Genomic DNA, 23,346 nt, shown 5'->3' with positions numbered 1-23,346 from the left:
TACATAATTCTCAAATTATCCGTGAAGCCGGATGACAGTGCAAGACGAGAGCGAGAACGAGGGGCCAAGGATTCTCGCATTCTAACCCGTACTGGCAAGATGCCCATGCTATTGTACAATATTCGAGCTGGGCCACGGAGCCTGCGATTGATATATCCGTGCCACCTCTTTGCTCTAATACGTACGGTACTCACGTGCATACCCCAAATCCAAGCTCAATGCTGAGTTGCGATGCTATCGTCCACCTTCAAACCATGCCCGAGCTGTGAAGCCCCCCTCATAATTCGTGTTGTCGTGCCTTCAATCAATCGAGCTTAATGGGCGTTGACTTCGTGCCAGAACCCCCGAAGGCCACTTCCATCTTGATAGCCATGCTTCGCAACCTCAATGGAACATCGTCGAGATCCATCTTCTGCTTCGAATTTCTCAACTGCGCAATCGGGACATCGTCTTCATCGTCCTCGTCCGGTGCGACTCTCTTCAGGCTGATAAGGCCTGCGTGGGTAGAAGACTTCTTGACGGCTGAGACACCTCGACATAGGCCAGATGGAGCTGCCGTGTTCTTACTACTGAGCGGTTAGTCGACCAGCCTAAAGAAACGAAGTTGTACTTGCCTTCCGGGGTTTGATACCTGGTTCTTCTGCAGCTTCTTTATCTCGCGCTCCAGCTTGGCGTTCTTCTTCTGGGATGCGGCTAGTTTCTTCTCGATGCTCCCAAGCTTCGCACGAGCGTTGAATGCCTGCTGCTTAACGCCCTCTGTAGCTCCCTTCTGGCAGTCGACCTGAACACGGAGGCTGCACACCAGCGCCTTTTCTTCTTCTAGCGCAGTAACCAGCATTTTGATATCGGCATCTTTCTCCTTGATAAGCTGGGCGGCGGTGGGTGGTGCTTCTGATGGCTCTTGTTTGATGAATGGCTTGGAGTCCGTTGTCAGCTCCTTCAGCAATTTGACCTCACGTTTGAGGTCAGTATTCTCGGTTTGAAGTTGGTCAATGTCCTGCTGGGCCTGATCTGTAAGTGTGGCAGCTTGTTCCTGGACACGACGAACGAGAGCTGCTAGATCAGCATCCGCTTGACGAAGTGCGTTAGTATGATGCATCTTGATGAGATGTCGCGGTGTTCGAGATGTTAGTTGTGGTTGCGGATGCGAAGTTGAGAGAACCGGCGCAAAGTTTGCAAGTCTGAAAGAAAGTGGAGGGTGGCCGCATGACCTTTATACAAGGCAAGCAGGCAGTCCAAGACGGCGGCAAGCATAGCTGGAATGAGGGCGTAAGTGAAGCGTAGATACTTCGTAGCACCTCGTGACCTGGCGACAGTCAGCTCAAAAGGCCACAAAGCTCACCTCACTTCACTTGGAACTGTAAAGCATGCACGTGAGTAGCTTTTGAACGTTCAAGGTAGATGAATTGGATATAGGTACGACCACCAGATACTAATTTCGGGGAGCAAAGAGCCGTTGAGGCTATAGGGCCAGGTTGTATGTGTAGTCGTCTTCCATATTCTGACTGACCCAGAGCACCGCAGAACTGAATGGCGATATCAGCATCTAGATGAAGGCGAGTACAGAGCGGAACAGACTTACCTCAGCATAACCAGCGCATTCGCAACCAGGTTGGAGACGCCAAACCACAGCTGCATGCCCTTGGCGTCCTGAGTGACATACTTGATGACCATGATGGTTACCCCACCTGCCAGACCTCCGGCCATGGCGGCGAAACCCATGAACAGAACTACTCTAGCCTTCCATGCTACGCCATCGCCAGAGTAAGCGAATGTATCACCAGAGAGGCGTGTCTTATCAATACTATTGATGACGACCATGCCGAGGAAGGAGAAAATGCCTGGGATCCAGTCCACGAAATTGAGGTGCAGATCTGATCCATTCTGATTGCCGTTGCTGTAGACGGATGCGTCAATGAGTACGAAAAGCGCAATGGCGAACTGTATGCTGGTTAGTATATGTGTATTCAACAACGGCATCGCTCTCCCATACCAACGCCCCTGAGGTATAAACACCAGCCGTTCTCGTATTGGCGCTGTTCAGCCACTGTGGGCGCGGGAAGCGATAACGGAAAAGGCGGTCCTCCATGGTGATGTGAGGATGTCAAGCTCAGAGTGATTTGAGCAGTTTTGAATGGATTTTTGCAGATTTGCCCTTTGCACGTTGTCCGTACGACTTCAGTCGAGCCGAACTTCGGTTGGTTCGTAGGCGCAGTAGCTCTTTTTGCTTGCCCGCCCAGATCTTGAGAAGAAGCTCCTAGCCCTTCAGCTTCCGTCGTATTCCCAGTGTCTTTGCTATTTTCAAAGGCTCGACGCAAGCTTGGAAATCTTGCGCTTCGGCTTCCGCTTCTTCTCGTTGGTACGTCTGGCGCGAGCCTCTCTGCACTGCCTTCTGAAGTCTCTCGAGTGCGCGCGGCGACGGTGGCGTAGGGTGTTGATCTTGGTCTGTAGTCGAGCTTTGTAGCCTATCTCACGGGGTCCCAACAGAACGTTGCAATGCCAGCTGAGCTTTTGGTGGACACGTTCGGGCGTGCCTTGGTTGCGCTTCTGTGAGAGTCTGCGTGGGTGGCAGAGACGGGGCTGGGCCAGTCTCAGGTCAGCCGGGAAGTGGTGATGAGGGTATCGTGTGCAGCTTAGATGCCGATAGTTGCTGGGAGTCTGCCAGTATGGCGTCGGTATATGAGTTGGCAGTCCTGGCGAGTTGTCGAGGCAGCTTGCGGTAGAGCTGCAGCTGCGCGGACATGACGAGACGAGACGGCAGCCGCGGACGGGCTCGTGCGCACTCGCCTCGCCAAGTCAAGTCACTGCCCGAATCTTTCACTTGACAACGATCCCTGCAGGACTCGCAATGTCGCATGGCCTTATCTGTGTCATCCAACACGGCCTTTGATGGCACGAGACCATTGACTGTGCGGAACCAGCGCAGCTCAACTCACAGAACATTTCTGGCGCGATCAAGCACCATACGCCAGCGATGAGAACTGGAGGCTAACCAAGATTGAGACTCCGGCAGCGTTGCGCCGAAGTTCACCGTAGACCGAATCTTTCACTTCGTCATCTTCTCGTTACACTTGGCAACTTTCACATGCGATTTCTGTCTCTCTATGGCTATATGTCCGCCGGCCATACGTCCGTAAGCCAAAGAGCACAGGCATCATTCACAGCAACTTTTCACGTATACTTCTAAACATCTGCCACTATTCGTGTACATTGCATCTTCTTGCTAGCATCGATCACAGTATGGCCTTCTCCTGGTTTCCCGGTGCCTGCACCGCAACATACACGCACGCAGAGGAATCAATCAAGCTACCGACCAAGAACGGCCCAGTGCGTGCTCTCTCTGAAATCTGCAAAGACGTGATCCCACCATGCAATCTCAACCCATTTCTTTTCAACGGACATCTGCAAACAGCATGGACTGCAATGAAATACGATGGCCCAGCGATTCACTACAAGCGACGAGTGTTCGAGCAAGAGGATGCAGGTTTCAAGGGCCATTTCTCTGTCGACTTTGTGACCTCTGCTCCCGCCACTTCCGGACAAGCCAAAGATGGAGGGCCCGAGGACGCGGGTTTGAGGGAAGACCCGGTCGGTATAGGACACAACTCGCTGCCACCTAGGACGACGTACTTCACGGACAAGGAGTTCGAGAGTCTGCCTAGCGATGACACCAAGCCATTGCTGATCACCCTGCACGGTCTGAGTGGTGGGTCTTACGAGACGTATCTGCGCCATGTCCTCGAACCACTCGTCAAGGCTACGCCAGAAGGTGAGAAGGCTGGCGGCATTTCAGGCGGCAACTGGGAAGCATTAGTTGTGAACAGCCGCGGATGTGCTGGTTCGAAGATCACCACAAGCATTTTGTACAACGCTCGCGCGACCTGGGACGTTCGCCAGACCGTCAAATGGGCACGGAAAACTTGGCCAAACAGGCCGCTTTATGGCATCGGCTACTCGCTTGGCGCAAACATCCTTACAAACGTAGGTAGCCTTGACAGAATCATGGTTGAAAGGAGTGCTTGTGCTGAACAATTTCTTGTGCAATAGTATCTTGGCGAGGAAGGAGATAAATGCCTTCTTAATGCTGCTGTGGTGGTCTCCAACCCCTGGAAGCTCGAAGTGAGCAACGCTTTCCTCAAGAGCACGTATATCGGCCTGAACGTTTACTCAAAAACAATGGGCAGCAACATGCTACGTCTATTCGAAGCCCACAAGGACCAGGTTACCAAGAACACGTCGATCAGGACTGAAGACATCCATAAGTGCAAATATCTGCACGATTTCGACCGCGTCGTGCAATGCGCTACCGTAAGTGAACCTGCAAGCTTTCGAAGCCTGACGTTCCGTGTCTCCCCTTTCACTGTCATGGCGAGTCCGCAGAACCCCAAACGTGCTGACCTGATGACAGTGGGGCTACCCGACAGAGGGCGCATACTACCGAGACGCCAGCAGCTCTGATAGTGTGCTATCGGTGCGCATTCCGTTGCTATGCATACACGCGGTGGACGACCCGATCGCTTGTGACCAAGCTGTGCCATACGCCGAGATCCGTCAGAATCCATACGCTGTTATGTGCGCCACCAGTTCTGGCGGTCACCTGGCTTGGTTCGAGCTTGGAGGTGGCCGATGGCATATGAAGCCTGCTGTCGGATTCCTGGAGGCCATGAGGAACGTCGAATTCGATAAGATCGAGGTGCCAGTATTTGGGAAAAAGGGGCCACACGGAGGACATGAGACGCCATTCGTCTTCGATCCGATGAGGAGAAAATCACATCGTCCTGAGCAGGAGCAATGATAGGGCGCAAGAACCGACAGATCCCAATGGCGCTACAGGACGCCACAGAGACCATAGACTTGTACAGTTGAAGCATAGATCGAGCAAAGGCTCAACCAAAGCTGACCCGTTTCCGTAACTTGACCTTCTTGGCCCCATCGTCGCCAGGTTTGCTGCTCTTTGTCGGCGCATCACCGTCCACATCTCCTGCGCTGCGCCGCCTTTTGCTTTTCTTGCCTTCAGTCTTGATGTTCGCCTTTCTCTCTTCCATCTCGCTCTTCTTGCCAGCCACCCTCTTCTCGGCCTCGATCCTCCTTGCTTCTCTGACTTCTTCCAATTGCCGCGCCTTCATCATCTTGCTCTCCAGATTGCCTTCCTTCTCGGCCATGACCATGGCGAGAATTGTGTTCATGCTTTCCTTGTCGTCCACGAACTTTTTGCCCTTCTTTTGATTCGGCGGCTTCGACACACCAGCGGGTACAATTCCGTTCAGTTGAGGCACTTTGAGCTCGGACTCTTTGTATCGCTTGTGAGGCGGGAGTTTGGACTTCGCAGTGCCTTGCTTCGTCTTGACCGTCTTCACTGCAGGAAGCGGTTTGGACGATTTCTTCGACTTGGAAGGCCCACTCGACGAGGTCTTCGATGCGGAACGCTTCGGGCCATTGCTAGGCTTCGTCACTCGATTCTGTTTGGGCGCCATGGTGAGGTGTCGCGATAGACGGTGCAGCTCTTGCGAGGACGAAGGAAATTTGGATTTGAGCTCAATAAGGTTGCGGGCGGGCGGAGACAAGTCCGACCCCTGTCAGACGCGATCGCGTGGGCACAAGCGCGACCTCCACTCCACTCTGACTTCGACCGAGACGTTGGCGGAGAGAATGGACAAGAAGAATAGACGATGCTCACAGTATAGCATGTGAGGCGGCGGATGGTGCAAGATGCCGTACCAAGACGGCTACGTGCCGGAATATAATTATAGCAATCACTCAGGACAATATGGGCAAGCACGATATGGATTCCAACACCAGCAGCAACAGCAGCAACCGCAGCAGCAGCGACCGCCTCAGCAGCACGCCTACCAACAAAACTGGCACACTCCGTACGCCACGCCTCAGGCCTTCGACCCGAGCCAAGGCCAGACATCATTCTACCAAACGCCGAACCAGCCTGGACGCCAACAACAGTACTTGTCGCCACCATCTCAGCCTGCTCTCATACAGCAAAACGTGCAATACTCACCGGACCCTCTGCATCACTTTCAGCCGCCACCTCAGCCGAGACAACAGCAGCAACAGACTTTCTACGCACAGCAACAGGCCAAGCAAGCGCAGAGACCGCTGTCTCAGTCGTCTCAGAATCAGCAGACGCCCCGGCTGCAAGCATCTCACAGGCAGCCAGCGGCATCACCTCAATGGGCCCACTATCCCTCCTCGCCGTCACCGTATGAGACATCAGGGCCATCCAGCAGGGCACCAGCAAGCAGCAGTCCCTATGCAATGGCACAGCAAGCCCAGCAACAGCAGCAGCAGCAGCCGCCGCCGCAGCCATCTCATCAACAAGTCTCTCATCCTGGACAACCGTCCTCGCAGATGGCCCAGGGACAAATGAATAGGCCAATGCCGAGTCAACGATACAGTCAAGCGCGGATGCCTTCGCAAGCTATGCCCTCGCAAAACCACAAGCAATGCCAAGACTCGCAGCAGCGTCCATCTTCTGTTGTGCAGAATCGAGTCATGAATGATCGGCCGGGCCAGCCTACTGTCGAACATTTTGTACAGCACAACAATCTTCAGCAGGCGACCCCTAGCATGGCTCACAGCTCACATCAAGTCAAGACACCCACACAAGCCAAGCGACCATCGATTCCGCAGAACAATTTCAGGCCACCATCATCATCCGGTCAGGTCCAGTCTACTGCATCAACCACCACGGTTGATCCCTCTATGCTGCAGCGACCAAATTCTACGATCAAGGCCCAGCCTCAACGCCCGTCTATCAAGCTTGAGCACCCCGAAGCCCGTTCGCCAAAGCGCAGAAGGTCCAATGATGGCACTGCTCTGCCAGTTGACAATCATTCTGAGCCGCGTGCCGTATCTGTCAAGCACGAGCTGGACTCCAAGTCACCTCGCCAAATGCACCAATCCAGGCCGGTACCCGCTTCCTCGCCACTGACGGAGCTGGCATCCTCTCAACTGCCCCCAGCACCCACGCCGCTGACAAGCGTCGATTACCAAGCCGCTCTGCTTGCTCTCTCTGACGACTACATCAGTGCTGCGTACAGCATAACTGGCCCTCTGTCCGGAAAGGAGGCATCTGACGAGTTATTGGATCAGTATCAAAATTTACTGTCTACAGGTCTGGGCTGTCTTGACTCGGTGCTGAAAAACTACCGCATCACCGACCCACGCAAAGAGGCCCGCATTCGGCTGAGATACGCTAGTCTTCTCTATGAAGAGACAGAGAACTTGACTGACGCAGAGGAGTGTCTCAGTAAAGGGATCTCTCTGTGCGAGCGTGCACGATTGACGGACCTCAAATATGCCATGCATCACTTGATGGCGAGAATTTGGTTCAAGAGCCGCAAGTTCAAGACGGCCATGAAGACCGTGGAGAGGACAACAGCCGAAGTTGAGAAATTGCAGCTCCTGCATTGGGTCTACGCATTCCATTTCTTGCGTGTGTCTTTTGGACTTCAGATTCCAGACAACCATCACGAAACAGTCTCACTGGTGCGTTACTTGAGTGCACTGTCGGCCGTGGCGACCAGACACTATCATGTCTCTGTGCAGATCGTTGCTCATACAATCGAAGCGCTGGTACACCTAAGGGCTCGCACGTCTGATAGCATCGATCTTGCGAACCGGGCGATGGCCTCCGCGCGAATGCATCAGTTGACACCTGAAATGCAAGCAATGCCGCAAGTCAGAGCTCTTTTGAACTACCTCGACGTCGGATGTTCCCTCATTCGATTCAATCGCAAGGTGGCCGACTCAAAAGTGCAAGCGATGCAACTGGAGCTCGATCAAGGCACGCACGATGAAGCATGGACCAATAGAGATGGTTGTGCGCTTCACATCAGTCTTGGTCACAGCAAATATGCTGAGTTGGAGGCCGACTCAGGCGGAGTTTTTCAGCAGGGCCCCAACGGTGATGTTTGTCTCGCATTCTCATGGCTCACCAAACAGCAGGCATACGCTGTCGGCTATTTGATCAGTGGCTTGTCAAAACTTGACGGCAGTACAGGACCAGAGGCAGCCAAATATTTGAGCCACGTCGTTACTATGAGTAGGACAGTGCCGAAGGATATGCCGCTCTCCTTGAGTGCTGCGACGTCGAGATGGCAGATGCAAGTCTCACTACGGGCCACAGCGAGGCTCTATATCGCATTCGCTTTTTGTGGCATCTCGGACTGGCCTCACGCCATCAATGCACTGCAGGCTTATCGTGAGAAGGACTTTCCACAGCTCGAAGGCGCACCCGATGCGGCTTTCACAACCTTGGCCACATATCTGGATGCTGTCGTCAAGCACGGCTCAGGGGACCTTGAAGAGGCGTTGCGACTGTACCGCTCACCTGTGCTGCAGGTAGCCCTACTCGGCAGCACAAAAAGCGATATGGCTCCAATGAACCCAATCAAAGTCCTCTCGGCATTGAATAGCGTCGAAATTCTTCATTCCCAGGGCAAGAGTGAAGAGGCTGGCCTGCTGTTAGACTGGACCGAACCTTACTGCATCGTCACTAGGAATAGCGATGGCGGTGAGCACGGCAGCAGAGCAATGGAGTCACTCTTTTGTATGCTCAAGGCTGTGGCCTCGCAGCGAGCGGGCGGACTGATCATCGATACCAAGTCTATCCTGCAACGCAGCGTCAAAGCTGCTCAGGCTGTTGGGAACGATCAACTTCTGATGTGTGTCATGAACATTATGACCGATGCGTGGTTCAAGAACATTGTCGGACAGCAAGCCGTTAGCTCTGGTAAATCAGCGCGGGGACTCGCCGGCAAGAATAATAATAAGCTTTGGAGAGCTGTGGGAACTCGAATGTACGCCGATACGCTTGAGCTGAGCGGACAATTGGGACAGGCTGAGGAGATGAGACAGGATGCCCAACAACTCATGGCAAACCTGCCACCGAACCTGCGAGATGCGTTTCAAAAAGGGAAGACGAATTGATTGTGAGCGGGCACGTGTTCAAGATCATTCTGTTCATACGGCCTTCGAGCCGTGTACGATTGCTATGACTTGTAGCTAATGGCTGAGATCCAACTGCTCGCGTATATAATGTAATGCATGTAAGGTGATACCCAGGAGAAATGTTTGCAGCACGAGAACTGTTCCTCTCAACTTCAGATCAATGGGCAGACCGCCCTGCTTTCTCTGAAAAGGTGAGAAATTTCATGCAACTGAAGAGCCTGGCCATAGATACCACTGTCCTGCAAGAGACTGGATCTAGGAGAGACTGGAGACGCCCCGCTTTGGTCTTCTACGAACGCCCGGTTTCAACCGTGTCTACGCAACTATTGCCCTTCCACATCCTCCCTCGTGATACTCAATACATCTCTCACATGACTCGCTTGCAGTGGCATACCACCATTATCTTGCGCCAGCAACCGCGACATTTTCACGACGTTCTTGATCTGCCTTCCGTTGATCTCTTCTTTCGCGAATTCTGAGATCTCGGACTCAGAGACTTCGGAACCACGAAGGAAGTTCTTCCAGATGTCCTCTCGAAATTGATGATCAAGGGGTTTGAAGGGCAGACTTAGGTGAATTCGGGAGTAGAATGCATCGTCGAAATTTACTGCGCGGTTGGTTGTGAGTATGAGGATTCCGCGGTAGTATTCGAGGATGCGGAGGAAGGCTGTGATGTTGTCAGTATGGATGTTATCGTGCATTGGTTTCTATGACGTTGAAGGGTGCTCACCTGCTACTCGCTTGTTACGTTCTCGAGCACCGGGAGTGTCTTGCGGAGCTCGCTTCTCGAGAAATGCATCCGCTTCGTCCAGGAGCAAGACTGCATCCCAGGAGGCAGCTAACCGGAGCACAGATGGAAATTGATGTTCTATATCCTTCGCACTATCGCCAAGCTCGTTCGCGCTGACTGCATAAAGCGGAATTCTCAAATGGTCTGCCACGGATTCTGCTGTGAGAGTTTTGCCAGTTCCAGGAGGCCCACTGAGAAGCATGATAAGCCCTTGACCTTTACCTTGCACCACATCGTCGAAGTCTTGCTTGTGAAGTTTCTGTTGTCGGACTAGTGCTTCTAGTAAGCGTTTCCGGGCTGGCGGCACGACGAGAGATTCAAATGCATTGTCATTCCATCGGATGGGCGAAATGTTGTCGACTTCGAATTCAGCCCAGCATTTTGAACCAAGCAAGTATCCGCGAACGACAGATCGGCAGAAAACTTCTGGTCGCAGACCAAAAAGAGCCTCGGTCCATCGATGGCTCTTGAGTAATGAATTATCATCAGTTTCTCCCGATTGCGAAGGCTTTAATTTGTTCTGACCCAGGCTGAGCACGATGTGCATATTCAAGATATGCATTATTGAAAGAAGCCCCGTCTCTTCCTTGTTGTTGTCCGCTTCTCGGGCTATTTTCGTATGCGGATCTCGTTGCAGCAAGAACTCGAGTTTATGCGGAGAGGTGTAGACTGTCGGACTATACTGACTGGCCTGCTGCGAGTGCACTTTAGGCTCGATCATTAAGCGTTCGTTCACGAAAACTTCAACGTCCTCGAAATCGTAGTCACCGCTCTTGTTGAGTCGCACTGATCCATCGTAGGATCTGTAGGCTGGCGCCTGTCTTGTCAAGTCCACGGCTACACTGCCGCGCTCGTACAGCGTCTCCAGGACAGGTCCCGCATTTTCATAAAAATGAAACGGTATGACAGGCAATGCGAGAATTTTCGTGCTCCCAGAAAAGGCAGGTATGAATCTTGCAGATTTCTGCCAGCCATATCGTGACCCGTCATAGTCCAGACTGAGAAGGTGAACAGCGAGAGTTGGTGGGTGCTCAGCCATCAAGTATTTGTAGCTGTCGACCAGAAAGCAATGCGTCTTGCCATTAATTTCGGAAAACACAGGACATCCGGGAGGAAAAAGAGTCCATAGCAGGCTGAAAGTCGTGTTTCCATTATTCGCAAGACTTTGAGCATCCGCTATAGAGTCCTTGAACTCATCGCCGAGTACCTCTATCAGAGCGTTAATTTGCTCTGCCTGTTCGCTGTGACTTTGATGGGCTTTGTCGTTGGCTGACACCAGAGATGCCCAATGATGGAAAAATGGATGAAACGGACTCTTGAACTCAAGATCTTGTGCATCAATATTCTCGCCCGGATAGTTTCCAAGCAGGCCACGCACCAGCTGCCTCAATGATGGACTTTGCACATTGATCGCGGCCAGGAAAAGCTCCAATGTCGCTCTGACGCCTTCGGATCTCCTGCCCTGATATCTTGTCACCTAGCGCAAAGCGTAAGGTTAGTATTGCCCAAAAACTCTCTGTGTGAAAGTGATTCCAGTATTGTGTTCAGCATTCGTGCCCTTCTCGTGTCTGACATGAGCATGTCGCAGAGGCTTACCAAAGCGTGGTCGGGAGTTTTGCTTGCTGTCTTGCTCAGGTATTCCGGACACTCGTCGAGCCAGGTGAGACCTCCGCGTTCATGAGGTATCCCAAAGAGCTCTTTGACCATCGATGGCTGAACGCCTTTGCTCGCATCTCCAACTCCGTTTGTCTGGCCGTCCATCGCTGTATTGACTGAAGGGCATACTTTCGGCCTCTTCAAATTCTTGCGATAAGGACATACTTTAGATCTTGTTGATCTCGCAGCCAGAATTGAGGGGTACTTTGCGCATCGCTCCGGTGGTCCAGCCTTTCTGTTTTCTTTTGGATGATTTGGGGATCGGCTCCCGTGACGAGGCACATTCATGTGCCTCTGAGATCATCACCACAACCAAGGCATCGCGGTGCGCTCCGCAGAAGTCTTTTTCGACATCTCTGCAGACGGGTGCAGAACTGGCTGCTGCCAAGCTTCGTACGTTGTCTGACTTGTTGACGCTTCGACGCTGCACCAACTATGACAGAAGTGATTGCTCGCATTGCTCGGCTGCTTCGGCACTGAGTTGAGATGATTCGTGAGCTATTCAATTAGCATCTTGCGTTGTAGATCTATGTACAACTTCGTAAGAATGCAAACAAGTGAAATTACAAAACGCTCATACAAACTCGTCTGTGCTGCATGTCAGACGTACCCTTCTACTCATCAACAAATGCCCCATTCATGCTCTATCGTAGGCAACGTGGTGATCCATTGCGCCAAAACGCCATGCCTGCTGCAGGTCTCACAATTTGTTGTTGATGAGCGGGATGAGTGTCTGTGCCAGCCAGAAAGAGAAGGTGAGTTTAGGTCCAGTCATGAGCAGCTTGGGCACCAGGCCCTTAAAGAAGGACGACGGTCCTTCATGTCGAGCCATGTCAGAGACAATCTTTAAGCCGGACTTCTTGACTTCGAAGTTCTGGTTCTGGATTCTTGTCTTGACAACGTCCAATGGCGCAGAGACGATGAGCGACGCGCTCGAACCGGCGACCGAGGCGACGAAGTTCTGCAACCATGTGGCCTTGTTGTAGTCCTCGAGCTTGTACAGATACTGTTTCGCGGCCGCTGAACCACCGAAGAGCGCAAAAGAGCCAGGCGCGTTTCGGGCAGCTGTCCATCCCCATCCCCGGTAAAGCGCGAAACCCTCGTCAGCGACAATTCTCAACACGCCTCGTCCACGGAAAGCCTCCGGATTTGTCTGTCTCTTGATCTTCAATACATCCAATGGGAGCAGGACAATCTCTCCAATTCCAATGATCGATCCAGCAGTCGCGTGCATGATAGCCTTTCCATTACCCTTGCCAAATGTGTTCTCGAACGCCGCGCCATGGTTCTTCGACAAGTAATCGCGCACAAATGGTTGTCCTCCATACTTGTACACTCTCTGCAAGATTTTATACGCTGCCGCGTATCCGAGACCGGGGAAGAGGGTGAAGAATCGTCGCACGAAAGGTTCGCCGGCGTGCTTGCGGAAAATGACTTCGTTGAGCTGACCGGCTCCTGAGATTTTGCCCTGGTTGGACATCAATCGCTTGGCTATCGTGTCGACAGGGTGGAAGACAGCGAGCTCGGCGATACCAGCAGAACCTGCAATGGCGTGTCAGTGCATATTACTCGAAGAGTCGAGTGCATGTCGGCATCGTACCAGCGCCGAGGACTCGCGCGACGCCGGATTCCTTCTCAACCTGGCCAGCGCCGGCCTTGGGCGATGGAAGTGACGGCGACATAGCGAATGTGTGGTCTCGATAACCTGACTGACTGATGCTTCAGTATCGGCCGTGCGAGAATTGTGAAGAAAGTCGAGCAGCACGCAAGAGCTCAGATAATTTTGTCCGACTCGGAAACTGCCCATGCGCCGAAGCTTGAGCAGGGACCCCTGTTTCTCTGTACTCTCCACCGAGTCCACGTGCTCCATCACCACATTCTGAACATTACTTTCTGCCAAGCCATCGAATCAGAATTGCATTGAGGAAAATATGGGAAAGGCACAAATACTGGATTCAACACATTGATACGATCTCGCGTAGGAGCTCGAGCACATTTCAAGAACGTTCCTGCGATGCAATTGGGACAGAAGCCTGGCTGATGAGCAAAGACTGTTACTGTGGCATCACAAATAACAAGCTCACTCCTCCGGCACAGGTCCTGTGTACCCTGCTCCTCTCATCTTGACTTTCACCAAAACCGGAGTTCTCAAATCCGAATCACCATGACTAACTACCACCATAGGCTCATCACTGTTCACAAATTCGAACTCGTAACACCTCAACAATGTCGTGAACATCTTCAAGATATTCGCACTCGCCAGATTCTGACCCACACAGGCTCTCTTCCCGACAGAAAATGGTATCACAAGACTTTCCAATCCCTTGGCTCTCTTCTCATCATACCATCTTGCTGGATCGAAATCGCCATGATCTTTACCCCAGACTGCTTCGTTATGATGGAAAGCATGGATATTCATGCTCACCTGCGTACCAGCTGGAACGAAGTGTCCCGCGATCGTTGCACCCCCAATAGGAACAACGCGAGGCATGTTGAATGTTCCCACAGGATCCTTGCGAAAGTTCTCTAGAATGCAGATGTTGACGAATTCGAGCTTTTCCTCGAGTCCCATGATCTTGCAACTAGGCTCTCCTTCGCTAAGCGCTGGTAGGTGCCGATCTATCTCGTCAACACATTGCTGGAAGGACTCGGGATGCCGGGCGAGGTTGGCGAACAGCAAATGCAATGTGTTGCCCGTGGTATGTGTCCCACCCACGATGAGATCGATGCATTCTGCCATGATTTGGTTGTGCGACAACTTCTTGCCAGATCCTTCTTCTGTTGCCGCGATAATTCTGCCAAGAATGTCTGGCTCCTCTGTTGGCATTGCTGATCTCCTCTGGACGTTTTCGCTTGCCATTCTTATGATCGTGTTGCGCCCCTCCAGCAGTTCCGCCATCTCTGCGGACGGCGGTACATGATCCCTTATCCATTCTAAGAAGGGTGCGAGCCAGGGAGCCGAGCCTGCGACGCAGTTTGCCCACAGGAACTCCGAGACGCGAGGGATCTTTTTTGGGTCTTCTGCATGCTGATTGCCCAACGACTGAGAGAATGCAAGGCATCCTAGAATGTCAACGATGGCATATGTAATGTATCTCCGCAGGTCGAAGACTTCCCGCGACTTTGCAAAGCGGTCCAGCTGCTTTCGGAGAACGGCATAGCGAGAGTCAATGATGGACTCATACTCCCTGATCGACTTCTCCGAGAAGTTAGCGCCGAATCTTCGTTTACGTCTGGCATGAATTCCTTCATCGGGCTCGGCGAAGAGCCCCGGATTTCTTTGATCAAAGCCTCTGTAGAATTCTCCCTTCTGCCAGCCTCTTTTGTAGATGTCATTGACTGCCTCCAGCTGATTGAAGTGTAGATCGTTTGGCGCGATGCGGACCACGTCTCCGTACTTCTCGTGCAAACGAATCATCTCCTCTGGAATGCAATCGTTCCATGTTGCCCACGATTTGTAGAAGTCCGTCAGCGAGCAAATCAGTGGACCCGGGTACTTTGCGAGAGGATGGAATTGCCGCTGGTATATCGCATAGGATGCGAGTAATACAACGAAGAGGGATACAAATATCGCCACAGGACTATTCCGGAAAGACTCGAACAGTGCTGACAATCCCATAATTTATTGGCAGGACCTACTCGTTGTTGGTGAGAATTTGGCGGCTTGAATACGCCAACAGCTGGTCTTCCCTATCTACTCGGAGAAGGGATAATTCTGGGCTATTGCTTTGTAATGGAGCTGAGGTTCAGCTGTTGCACCAGGCTTACGGCTCCTATTGCTACGATCCTCATAATGCGCCAAGAGCTAACATGACGAAACCCTAATCAATCCTATCTCAGCTGGCTGTTGTGTAAGCTCAGTCTGCTTCCTTTCATTGCCAGCGACTGAGATCGCAAGGCCTTTCCCCACTTGCCTAGTATCACCTTCACGGGTATCCTGCGACAGAGGTGAATAAGAGCGGCGGCATAGATATCCAACACTCTGCTCGCTTGCTGACGGGAGACGATGTCGTCGGACCCTCGCCAAAAGTTTCGGCGAGTTTCTTCAGCCAACAACGCAAGAGGTCATACGGAACCTAGCGTTCGCAGCGCTCAGTTGCCGTTCAGGTTGTGGTTCTCATGCGTGTGGTAACCTTGAACGCTTGTATGATGATGCCGGGATACACGATCTGGGTAGGCCTGATATCAAGACGGTGTCCAAGAGCAGTCAAGATGACCGATATCTCTATCATTTCAACTGGCTTTCGGCGTCGGTGCAGTACTGGGTCCGGGAGTTGTGGGCGAAGGACCCGCGCTGCTCATGCCCTTCTTTCGGTCTTTCTTCCTTTTCCCTCCGGACGCGCTGTTCTTGCGCTTTTCTTCGGCCTTCAGCTTGGTCTCAGTGGAAAAGGCAGCCGGTGCAACAGCCTTGTCTGCCTTGGGAGACGCACTGTCTTGTCTCGGAGAGACACCGCGACTGTTTGACGCCAATTCTTTCTTTGCACGGGCTTCTGCTGCAGCGGCTTCTTCCTCAGCCCTGCGCTTCTTCACGGCAGCTTCTGTCATGGCAAATTTGAAGTTACCAGGCTCACCCACGAGCGGATTCTCATCAGTGTAGTCGTGAGCATACTTGATGGACATCGCTAACGAGCTTGCCAAGAGCCGAGTTTGATCATGGTCTGAAGTTGCCTTGGAGGTTGACACGTTTGATTCCGGAAGCAGAGATCCTGAACGGAATGATTGCGAGTCTAGGCCCGGTACAACGCTGCCTTCTCGCGACCCAGCCGGCGATCCAGCTATGGAGCCTGTACCGTTTCGCTTCGACGGTTGGCTTGGTGGCAGATAAGTGTAGCCGGACGCAGGTGCGTACCTGGGCAGTATTGATGTAGCATCAATGAACTTGTTGAGGCTGCTTGCAGCAGAGAGAAGTCGGTTTTCCACTACATCAAACATGTTTGGCGCTTGATATACGTTCTGACCCATGGTATAATATGTACCGAGTACGGTCAACTCCCAATTGCCTTCGAGGATCACACCAGGAGGTCGTACTCGCGCTCCAGATGGAGCTCGCTGGCGATCTTGCTTGCGAATCACATAGATGCCCGTTGTGATTCCCTGCGCAGCGAGTTCCTTGTCTGCTACAGGCTGTGGTTCTTGGACAATCATGTACTCGAGACCCACTCTTCCCCGCAAGTTGTCCTCCAGCGCCTTGCGGTTATTGCACATGTCGTGAGTCGGACTGTGAAACTTGCCTTGCTCAAAGAGCAGCCCGTTCTTGCTGCTCCACTCGAAGAAAGGCGACTCGCTCATGTAACGATGGATCATGTTCTCGTCCATAGCCTTCTGGCCCATGGTGTTGACCCACCACTCAATGAGTGGTGGGAAGGTGTAGACCTGTTCATCCAGTTGTGTGGTAGATGTGGTCGCCATGTTGGGCAAATCAGTGGCCGCGAGGCGTAGAGCAAGTGGCACGGTTGTCGAAGAGCGAGCTCAGCCAGTCCTACGGTATGCGGCCTGCTGACGCGCCAATTGATTCCCACCAGCACCACGGTGACTCACTAGTGCTTCCCTTCACAGCAGTGCTTTCACCAGGAGCGATGTGGATTTGCCGACATGCAATCAAGCTCAAGCAAACAGTGGCTGTCATATGAAAGTCAGAAGAAGACGAACGCGCGAGCTGGCGTGCCTGCTTTAGCCGCGTCGAGGTCGTCCAAGCTTTCTGCTAAGCGAAACTCAATCGCTTCTGCGACAGCGACCCTTGCATGTCGCGGCGGCCTTTTGATTCGCTCTCACGGTCTCAATATCGGATGCATCACAGAGACTCCTCATCGTAGCATCGCTCTCTCGTGAACAAGGGCAACAGTAGCATGGTCGTCTGATTTGCTCCCGAGCTCCACGCCGCCGGAGGAAGCGACGCCATGTCTGCTCCCAGTGAGATCAAGCTACCTCGAACGCCCAAGTTTCCCACGCATAATGCTCCGCGCGTATGGTTCTTGACATGCGCCAACAGCCCCATTGGCATCTCCCTCTGCAGACACTTGCTGGCACACGGTGATTATGTCACGGCAGGCGTTCAGCCCACAGAGTTTGAAAGAGAAGAAGAGAGGAGTAGAGACTTCAAGGACTTCTTGGAAGAGCTGAGCGCTCCTCCTGCTGCCAGAGATGGCCAGGATGACGACGATGAGCCCGATGAGCAGGGAAAGACGTCGAGGAAGGAAAAGGGAAAGGAGAGACTGGAGAAAGAGCAGCGCGAACGAGAGCTGTGGAAGAGCAGACTGCGTGTTGTAGCGCTGGATGTCAAGATCATGGGTCAGTGCCAGTCTGCAGTAGCAGAAGCTGTGCGCTGCTTCGGACGAGTCGACATCCTATTCTGCTGCCATTCTGAAATCGTGGTGGGCACGGTAGAGGAGCTTTCGCAGAGCCCTAGGACTCTGAGCTTGGTCAAGGATCAGTTCGAGATGAACTTCTTTGGGCCCGTAAACATCATCAAAGCGACGCTGCCTGTCTTCCGAGAGAAGAAGAACGGCCATATTGTGCTGATGACAGCTGTTACAGGACATCTAGGTACTCCTGGTCTGAGCATGTACTGCGCGAGCCAGTGGGCTATCGAAGGCTACTGCGACAGTCTGGCGTATGAGATTGCTCCATTTAACATTCGCATGACCATCGTGCAGCCAAACATGGAGGTCAACGTTCTCACCCACCGCATTACCTCAGCACCTCCGATGGTTTGCTATACCGATGAGAACAACCCAGCACCGCTGTCGCGAAACATCCTCTCCTCCCTACTGGACAAGATCGAAGGCTCCGCTGAGCCAACTACTGGTGATCAGCTGTATTCGAGCGAGGTCAAGAGCCTCTACGCCCCACTCAGCAGAGGCATGAAGGAGCGACTCGTGGCCGAAACTGTGCACGCAGTCGCGGCCATCGGCGGCCACGACAATCCGCCCGCCCGGCATATTGTGGGCGTCGAAGGCGTCACAGCTGTGAAAGAGAAACTCAAGACTGTCAGCGAAGAGCTGGAGGACTTCGTCGAGTGCTCATGCGCCGCTGACATTGATAGGAACGGCGACATTCCCACGCCAGGCTGAGGCGCATTCGGAGAAGCACATCGTCGCCAGCGAATGGGCGTTCTGTGCTGGCCGTGACCGGCATTTTGCACAAACTGCATGCGAGCATGTACCTGGTTCAGAGCTCGGATGCTTGCGTATGAATGGTATGCCGAGCATGCAATCCTCCGATGCACGCGACCCAGACCGGAAGCAAGCGCTGACCACTGCAGCCGATGCGCAGATACTGCCATGGCCAACGCAGCTTCGCCACACTGCCTGCGGTGGCGATGTGCGTTTGTTGGTCGTTGGCAAAGCCGCGCATGTGCTCTCGGTGTTTGATGGAGTAACAAAGTCGCCGCGTGGAGAAGGAGAAGCGTGGGCGGAAGTACCCCACAACCAGCATTAGCGCCGCCCTAAGTGTAGACGCTTTACACCATCGCCTTTCTTGCGAGTCGTCACTGAGAACCTTCGCTTCCGCAGACGCCGACTTGACCGAAACACGATCCACGATACCTTCGAGAGCCATCATTGCGTGGCTGCACATCCGCGACTGTTCGAGGCACACGCTGGCATGGCATACAAGAGCTACGAGTGAGAAGGACCGCGTCGGCTTTGTGGGCGAGCGGCGCGCCGCGTGATTGGTAGAAATGGCTTCAGAGACACAACCGGCGCAAGTTGCGCCCACGGCGTCACCGCCGGAGAAGAATGGTAGCAGTGGTGGCAGCGCACCAAAGCAACCGCTGAAGAGGGCATGCGACTGCTGCCGCAAGCGCAAGGTGCGATGCGACGGACAGGACCCATGCACACCGTGCAAGAAAGCCAGCATCCGCTGTGCTTACCTAGCCATACCTAAGAAGAAGGGACCCAAGGGCCTAAGGAGTGCGCGAGTGCTACATGCACTGAGGCGTATAGACGATGACGCATCGTCGAACACACACAGCTCGGCCAGTCCTCCCTCTCCTCGCCAGGCTTTTGGCAGTAATTGGGGCTGGGGGACGAATGGTAGCGTGCCGCCAGGTGCGACACCATATCAAGGACAACACAGTCGAGATGCCATCTATGCGCAGCCCACGAGCGTAGCTCCAGATCAGCCGACGTATTACCAGCCCATGCCGACTTCAATGCCACAGCCACATGTGCATGCGGTCAAACCGGAGCCACAGACGCAACGACCACTGCCGCCCACACCACCACAGCGTAGCTGGACAGGCAATACACATCAGACCGCATCGGCTGCCGGGAGTGATGGGCACTCGCGCGTCTACTCTCCCAGTGCTTCCGAGCATCACAGCCACCGTGCAATACCCCCAGAGACGTTCCTACCGTTCGTTCAGCTCTTCTTCGAGCACATGTTCGCGATAATGCCTATCCTGGATCGATCAGTTTTCCTGGATTCAGGCGTTTATTCCAATCACAATATGAGCTCTGAAATGTATGCATTCTTGTGTGCCTTGTGCGCAACCACCGTGATTCAGCTGGACACCTCGATCCCACAGCCACCATCAATACATCCGGTCAAGAGAAACGACGCCATCTTTGCTGAGGAGTGTCTCCGCGAGCGAAAGAATTTCGACTATCCCGAGCAAGCTACAACTTTGAATGTGATGACCAGCTTCTTCCTGTTCTGCTTCTATGGAAACCATGAAAAGCACAATCAGGCTTGGTACTTTTTGCAAGAAAGCATTACCTTCTCGGAAAACATGTGTATGGACGATGAAGAGGAATACGACAAGCTTGATCCGATAGATGCGCAATGGCGACGACGTTTGTACTGGCTACTGTTCATCACCGAGAGAGCATATGCAGTCCAGCGAAGAAAGCGAACTCGACTCAGCGCATCCGTCTCTCTACCAGCTGTATTTGAAAGCGAGGATCCGCAACTCTTGAACGGCTTCGTTAATCTGGCAAATCTATTTAGTGCTGTCGATGACAGTTTCGTGAGCGCGTGGCGTGGCACTCGGAGAGCCAGTCTGTGCGATGAAGCTTGGCTCGTGCGAACGCAGAAGCAGCTTGACGAAAGTGTGAACGCGAATCTGGTCGGTGCGCTCAGCGAAACGCAACAACTTGACATTAGTATCACACGCGAATGGTTACACGTCTTAGCTTGGCAAATGGGAGTGAGCAACGGTCTGATTTGGGGTCAGGTAAGATCTTGCCCATCTCTAAAGCACTGCTTCGTTTTGCACGTCAGCTAACTCCATATCTCTCCTTGTAGGGTGAAGCAGGTATGAGGTTGGACTATCCAGTCGAGCTGGCACGTAAAGTCGTAGAGATCACTTCCGGAGCAAGTGCACTTGCCTTGGACTCTCACGGCATTGGCATGGTGAGTTGTTTCGAGCACTAATTTACGCTAGCGGCTCATTGACACCTGAATAGGAGCAGAAGATATCCGACATCGCCGGATGCCTTGCAGACGTCTTGCGCTGTACTGCCGGTGATACATCGGCAACGTTTCTCGAAGGGAAGCACTATCTCCATGTGCTGTTGAACCGTCTATCTTCCATGCGCGGCAAAGAGTCACGCTACCTGAAGCCTCTGATGGCGAAAGTGGAGGGTTTAGCTGGGTTTGAGATGCAGAGCGTTACACTGCCGCCGCCAGACGAGCAGCGACAGATATTCGCGCCCGGAAACAACTCAAATGCCCAGCTACCAAGCATCTTCAGCACGAACGTCGACGGCAGGACGAGTCCGCAATGGAGCATGAGGCAAAGCGTCAGCATGCTCCGAACACTGAGCATGTGCGGCAATCTTGGAATGCCAAACATCGCAGTGATGGAAGACGGAGGCTGGGACCAACAGAGAAGACCCAGTGTGAGGCCACTGGCAGAAGATGAGCTCGGCATGCTTCAACCTTGGTTGCAAGTTGGGCCTATGTGAGCGAGGTACTGAAAGATCTGTTGTGCAGGTTATGTTTTACGAGAGACGATTGCATGAACCGATGGCATCTGGTGCAAACAGCGTGCGAGCGCTTTACGAATATACGACTCAAATGTGTACACCTTTCAACATCCCCCGCACTGTTACTCTCAAGGGACATCTGAGCAGTCGAAGTGAGCGCGGCTCATCGTAAATCGGATCTAAGTGGACAGGGAAAGAATTGTGAGGCTCATTGGTTTCACTTCACCTGAACACCCACACATCCTGCGCGCCGTTCCACTGATAGCACCGCCAACGCTACAGAAACACCACAACTTGAAGAATTCTGCCATCATGTGGAGCGAGCAAGGCGTTCGGGTAGAGCTTAGGTCCGTGGCGGACGACGGAATTATGGAAGAGCACACGAATCATCACTTCCAATTCCCAGGCGGGGTGACAACCAGTCGACTGATATCCGGCGCCTCTGGGAAGGCATTCAAGGTCTGCCTGGAGTTTGACCCAGAGTTCCGACAGTATACGGCGAACGCGCTGAAAGTGGAAATTGTCTGCAATTCAGCTGGAGCAGACAGCATAACGACCTCGCAATGCTATGCGATACCATTGTCGAGGAAGCATGGGGGCTGCCATGTCACATTCGACAAGTGGATTCGGTGGAACCATACAAAGCCGTTACCTGAGCTCGATTGCACCAATAACGCTTACACTTTGCCAGTGCCGATGAGTAAGTATTGATCACTTAATTTTCGAAAGCTTGCTAAGGGTGCAGACAAGGAAGAGCCGTGCGCAGGCGATGAGTGGACCCGTGACTACGGCGTTGCTAATAAAGGCTCTGTCGTAATCAATATCATACGCGGAAAGCTCACGCTTGACCGCGTGGGAACGGACTATGATGTGCGGAACCCGTTGGTGCCTGCCATACCGCCAGAGTAAGTCTACGAAAGGGATTTATGATCGACAGAAGCTGACAAGACGATTTCAGAAACATAGTCGAGACACAGCCTTTTGCCATTGACGAGACATGGTTTCAGCACCTGAACAGCGAGAATTGTCCTGTTCTGTTTGCGGAATACAAGAACGTCCAAGCTATCGAGGGCAAACCGGACATCGTGAACGCAAACACCATGGTGCTCGGCGCAGATGATGGCTCAGACGGCTCTCTTCACGAGCTCGACACCTCTGTCGCACTTACTGACAACGCAGAACCCCTAGCAGAGTACCACAGAGCTCAAGGCCCTCCTGTGTCGTCCGAAGGCTATCCCACCCAAAAAGATCGTCCCAGGCGCTCTAAACGTAATCTGAACTATGCTTTAAGCGATTGTTCAGACTCTCCCTCTCCGAAGCGAACTCGGACTCGTCGTACGTTGGGTCACAGAAAGCACCCTCGAGTAGTGCACTCAGAGTCTCCACCACCGGAACAGGCTTGTGGACCATCCCGCCGCAGAGATGAGCGTGAAGCTTCAGCCACTCCCACAAAGACTACTAGTATTGGACTGCAAGACAGAGGCACCAGAATCAAGGCTGAGCCTCGTGATAGCGACGACGATTGCAGGTTCATCGAAGCCCGCGCTGTGACACAGAATGGCCCTGTCACTCCGAGGCCAACGCCATCAGTCATTAGCCATGGTGTTTGCGCACACGGAACCGAAGGTACGGCTGCTGCTCAGGCGCAGATCTTTGTTGCAAGCTCGAAACAACGCAAAAGGGCCAAGTTGCAGCTTGAACTGGAAACGAGCTTCATCAGGCAGAAAGCTGCTCTGGCCAGAATCGATGCCGAGGCCGAGTTTGCGTTGCAACAGAAGGCTATTGAGAAGCAGCTAGCTGAACTAGATGAGGAGTAAGAGGTGAAGTGACTCGGTGACGATTGTGGATCACTCGCTCGAAGCTAGTCAGAAGTGCCGATAAGCAATAATTGGCCGAGAAATGAGTCTTGCGCCAAAACTACGGCAATGGTCAGGCCAAGGCAATCGACCCCTTTTCAAGTATGAGTACGATGGGTACGACAGATAGGTAGAGCACAATGAAATGGAA

The 23,346-nt window shown here is 53.0% G+C and overlaps 12 protein-coding genes across 12 annotated transcripts; 5 read left to right on the top strand and 7 right to left on the bottom strand.

Annotated features, from left to right (window-relative positions):
- Positions 1–304: 304 nt before the first annotated feature.
- Positions 305–1,099, bottom strand: CKM354_000925500 (uncharacterized protein; the record flags this gene model as incomplete). Its single annotated transcript, XM_044804668.1, has 2 exons — positions 305–562; positions 611–1,099. 2 exons carry the CDS (start codon positions 1,097–1,099, stop codon positions 305–307), a joined length of 747 nt encoding a protein of 248 aa, XP_044660603.1.
- A 363-nt stretch (positions 1,100–1,462) lies between these two features.
- CKM354_000925400 (uncharacterized protein) lies at positions 1,463–2,089 on the bottom strand (the record flags this gene model as incomplete). The annotated part of the gene is made up of 3 exons (XM_044804667.1): positions 1,463–1,526; positions 1,583–1,941; positions 1,994–2,089. 3 exons carry the CDS (start codon positions 2,087–2,089, stop codon positions 1,463–1,465), a joined length of 519 nt encoding a protein of 172 aa, XP_044660602.1.
- Positions 2,090–3,240: 1,151 nt separating this feature from the next.
- CKM354_000925300 (uncharacterized protein) lies at positions 3,241–4,795 on the top strand (the record flags this gene model as incomplete). The annotated part of the gene is made up of 3 exons (XM_044804666.1): positions 3,241–3,981; positions 4,048–4,308; positions 4,409–4,795. The coding sequence occupies 3 exons, from the start codon at positions 3,241–3,243 to the stop codon at positions 4,793–4,795; spliced, it is 1,389 nt and encodes a 462-aa protein (XP_044660601.1).
- Positions 4,796–4,886: 91 nt separating this feature from the next.
- CKM354_000925200 (uncharacterized protein) lies at positions 4,887–5,474 on the bottom strand (the record flags this gene model as incomplete). The annotated part of the gene is made up of 1 exon (XM_044804665.1): positions 4,887–5,474. One exon carries the CDS (start codon positions 5,472–5,474, stop codon positions 4,887–4,889), a length of 588 nt encoding a protein of 195 aa, XP_044660600.1.
- Positions 5,475–5,709: 235 nt separating this feature from the next.
- On the top strand, positions 5,710–8,943 carry CKM354_000925100 (uncharacterized protein; the record flags this gene model as incomplete). Its single annotated transcript, XM_044804664.1, has 1 exon — positions 5,710–8,943. One exon carries the CDS (start codon positions 5,710–5,712, stop codon positions 8,941–8,943), a length of 3,234 nt encoding a protein of 1,077 aa, XP_044660599.1.
- Positions 8,944–9,287: 344 nt separating this feature from the next.
- On the bottom strand, positions 9,288–11,515 carry CKM354_000925000 (uncharacterized protein; the record flags this gene model as incomplete). Its single annotated transcript, XM_044804663.1, has 3 exons — positions 9,288–9,631; positions 9,695–11,231; positions 11,351–11,515. 3 exons carry the CDS (start codon positions 11,513–11,515, stop codon positions 9,288–9,290), a joined length of 2,046 nt encoding a protein of 681 aa, XP_044660598.1.
- A 595-nt stretch (positions 11,516–12,110) lies between these two features.
- Positions 12,111–13,092, bottom strand: CKM354_000924900 (uncharacterized protein; the record flags this gene model as incomplete). Its single annotated transcript, XM_044804662.1, has 2 exons — positions 12,111–12,952; positions 13,011–13,092. 2 exons carry the CDS (start codon positions 13,090–13,092, stop codon positions 12,111–12,113), a joined length of 924 nt encoding a protein of 307 aa, XP_044660597.1.
- A 398-nt stretch (positions 13,093–13,490) lies between these two features.
- On the bottom strand, positions 13,491–15,029 carry CKM354_000924800 (uncharacterized protein; the record flags this gene model as incomplete). Its single annotated transcript, XM_044804661.1, has 1 exon — positions 13,491–15,029. One exon carries the CDS (start codon positions 15,027–15,029, stop codon positions 13,491–13,493), a length of 1,539 nt encoding a protein of 512 aa, XP_044660596.1.
- Positions 15,030–15,643: 614 nt separating this feature from the next.
- Positions 15,644–16,819, bottom strand: CKM354_000924700 (uncharacterized protein; the record flags this gene model as incomplete). Its single annotated transcript, XM_044804660.1, has 1 exon — positions 15,644–16,819. The coding sequence occupies one exon, from the start codon at positions 16,817–16,819 to the stop codon at positions 15,644–15,646; it is 1,176 nt and encodes a 391-aa protein (XP_044660595.1).
- Positions 16,820–17,307: 488 nt separating this feature from the next.
- CKM354_000924600 (uncharacterized protein) lies at positions 17,308–18,480 on the top strand (the record flags this gene model as incomplete). The annotated part of the gene is made up of 1 exon (XM_044804659.1): positions 17,308–18,480. The coding sequence occupies one exon, from the start codon at positions 17,308–17,310 to the stop codon at positions 18,478–18,480; it is 1,173 nt and encodes a 390-aa protein (XP_044660594.1).
- A 608-nt stretch (positions 18,481–19,088) lies between these two features.
- CKM354_000924500 (uncharacterized protein) lies at positions 19,089–21,318 on the top strand (the record flags this gene model as incomplete). The annotated part of the gene is made up of 3 exons (XM_044804658.1): positions 19,089–20,585; positions 20,657–20,764; positions 20,818–21,318. The coding sequence occupies 3 exons, from the start codon at positions 19,089–19,091 to the stop codon at positions 21,316–21,318; spliced, it is 2,106 nt and encodes a 701-aa protein (XP_044660593.1).
- A 333-nt stretch (positions 21,319–21,651) lies between these two features.
- Positions 21,652–23,156, top strand: CKM354_000924400 (uncharacterized protein; the record flags this gene model as incomplete). Its single annotated transcript, XM_044804657.1, has 3 exons — positions 21,652–22,039; positions 22,085–22,244; positions 22,298–23,156. The coding sequence occupies 3 exons, from the start codon at positions 21,652–21,654 to the stop codon at positions 23,154–23,156; spliced, it is 1,407 nt and encodes a 468-aa protein (XP_044660592.1).
- Between the last annotated feature and the right edge of the window lie 190 nt (positions 23,157–23,346).

The sequence above is a fragment of the Cercospora kikuchii genome (genome assembly GCF_019650295.1).
Source record: "Cercospora kikuchii DNA, contig_00006, whole genome shotgun sequence".
In the NCBI taxonomy this organism is placed as follows: Eukaryota; Fungi; Ascomycota; class Dothideomycetes; order Mycosphaerellales; family Mycosphaerellaceae; genus Cercospora; species Cercospora kikuchii.
This window is presented reverse-complemented; position numbering and strand designations above follow the sequence as displayed.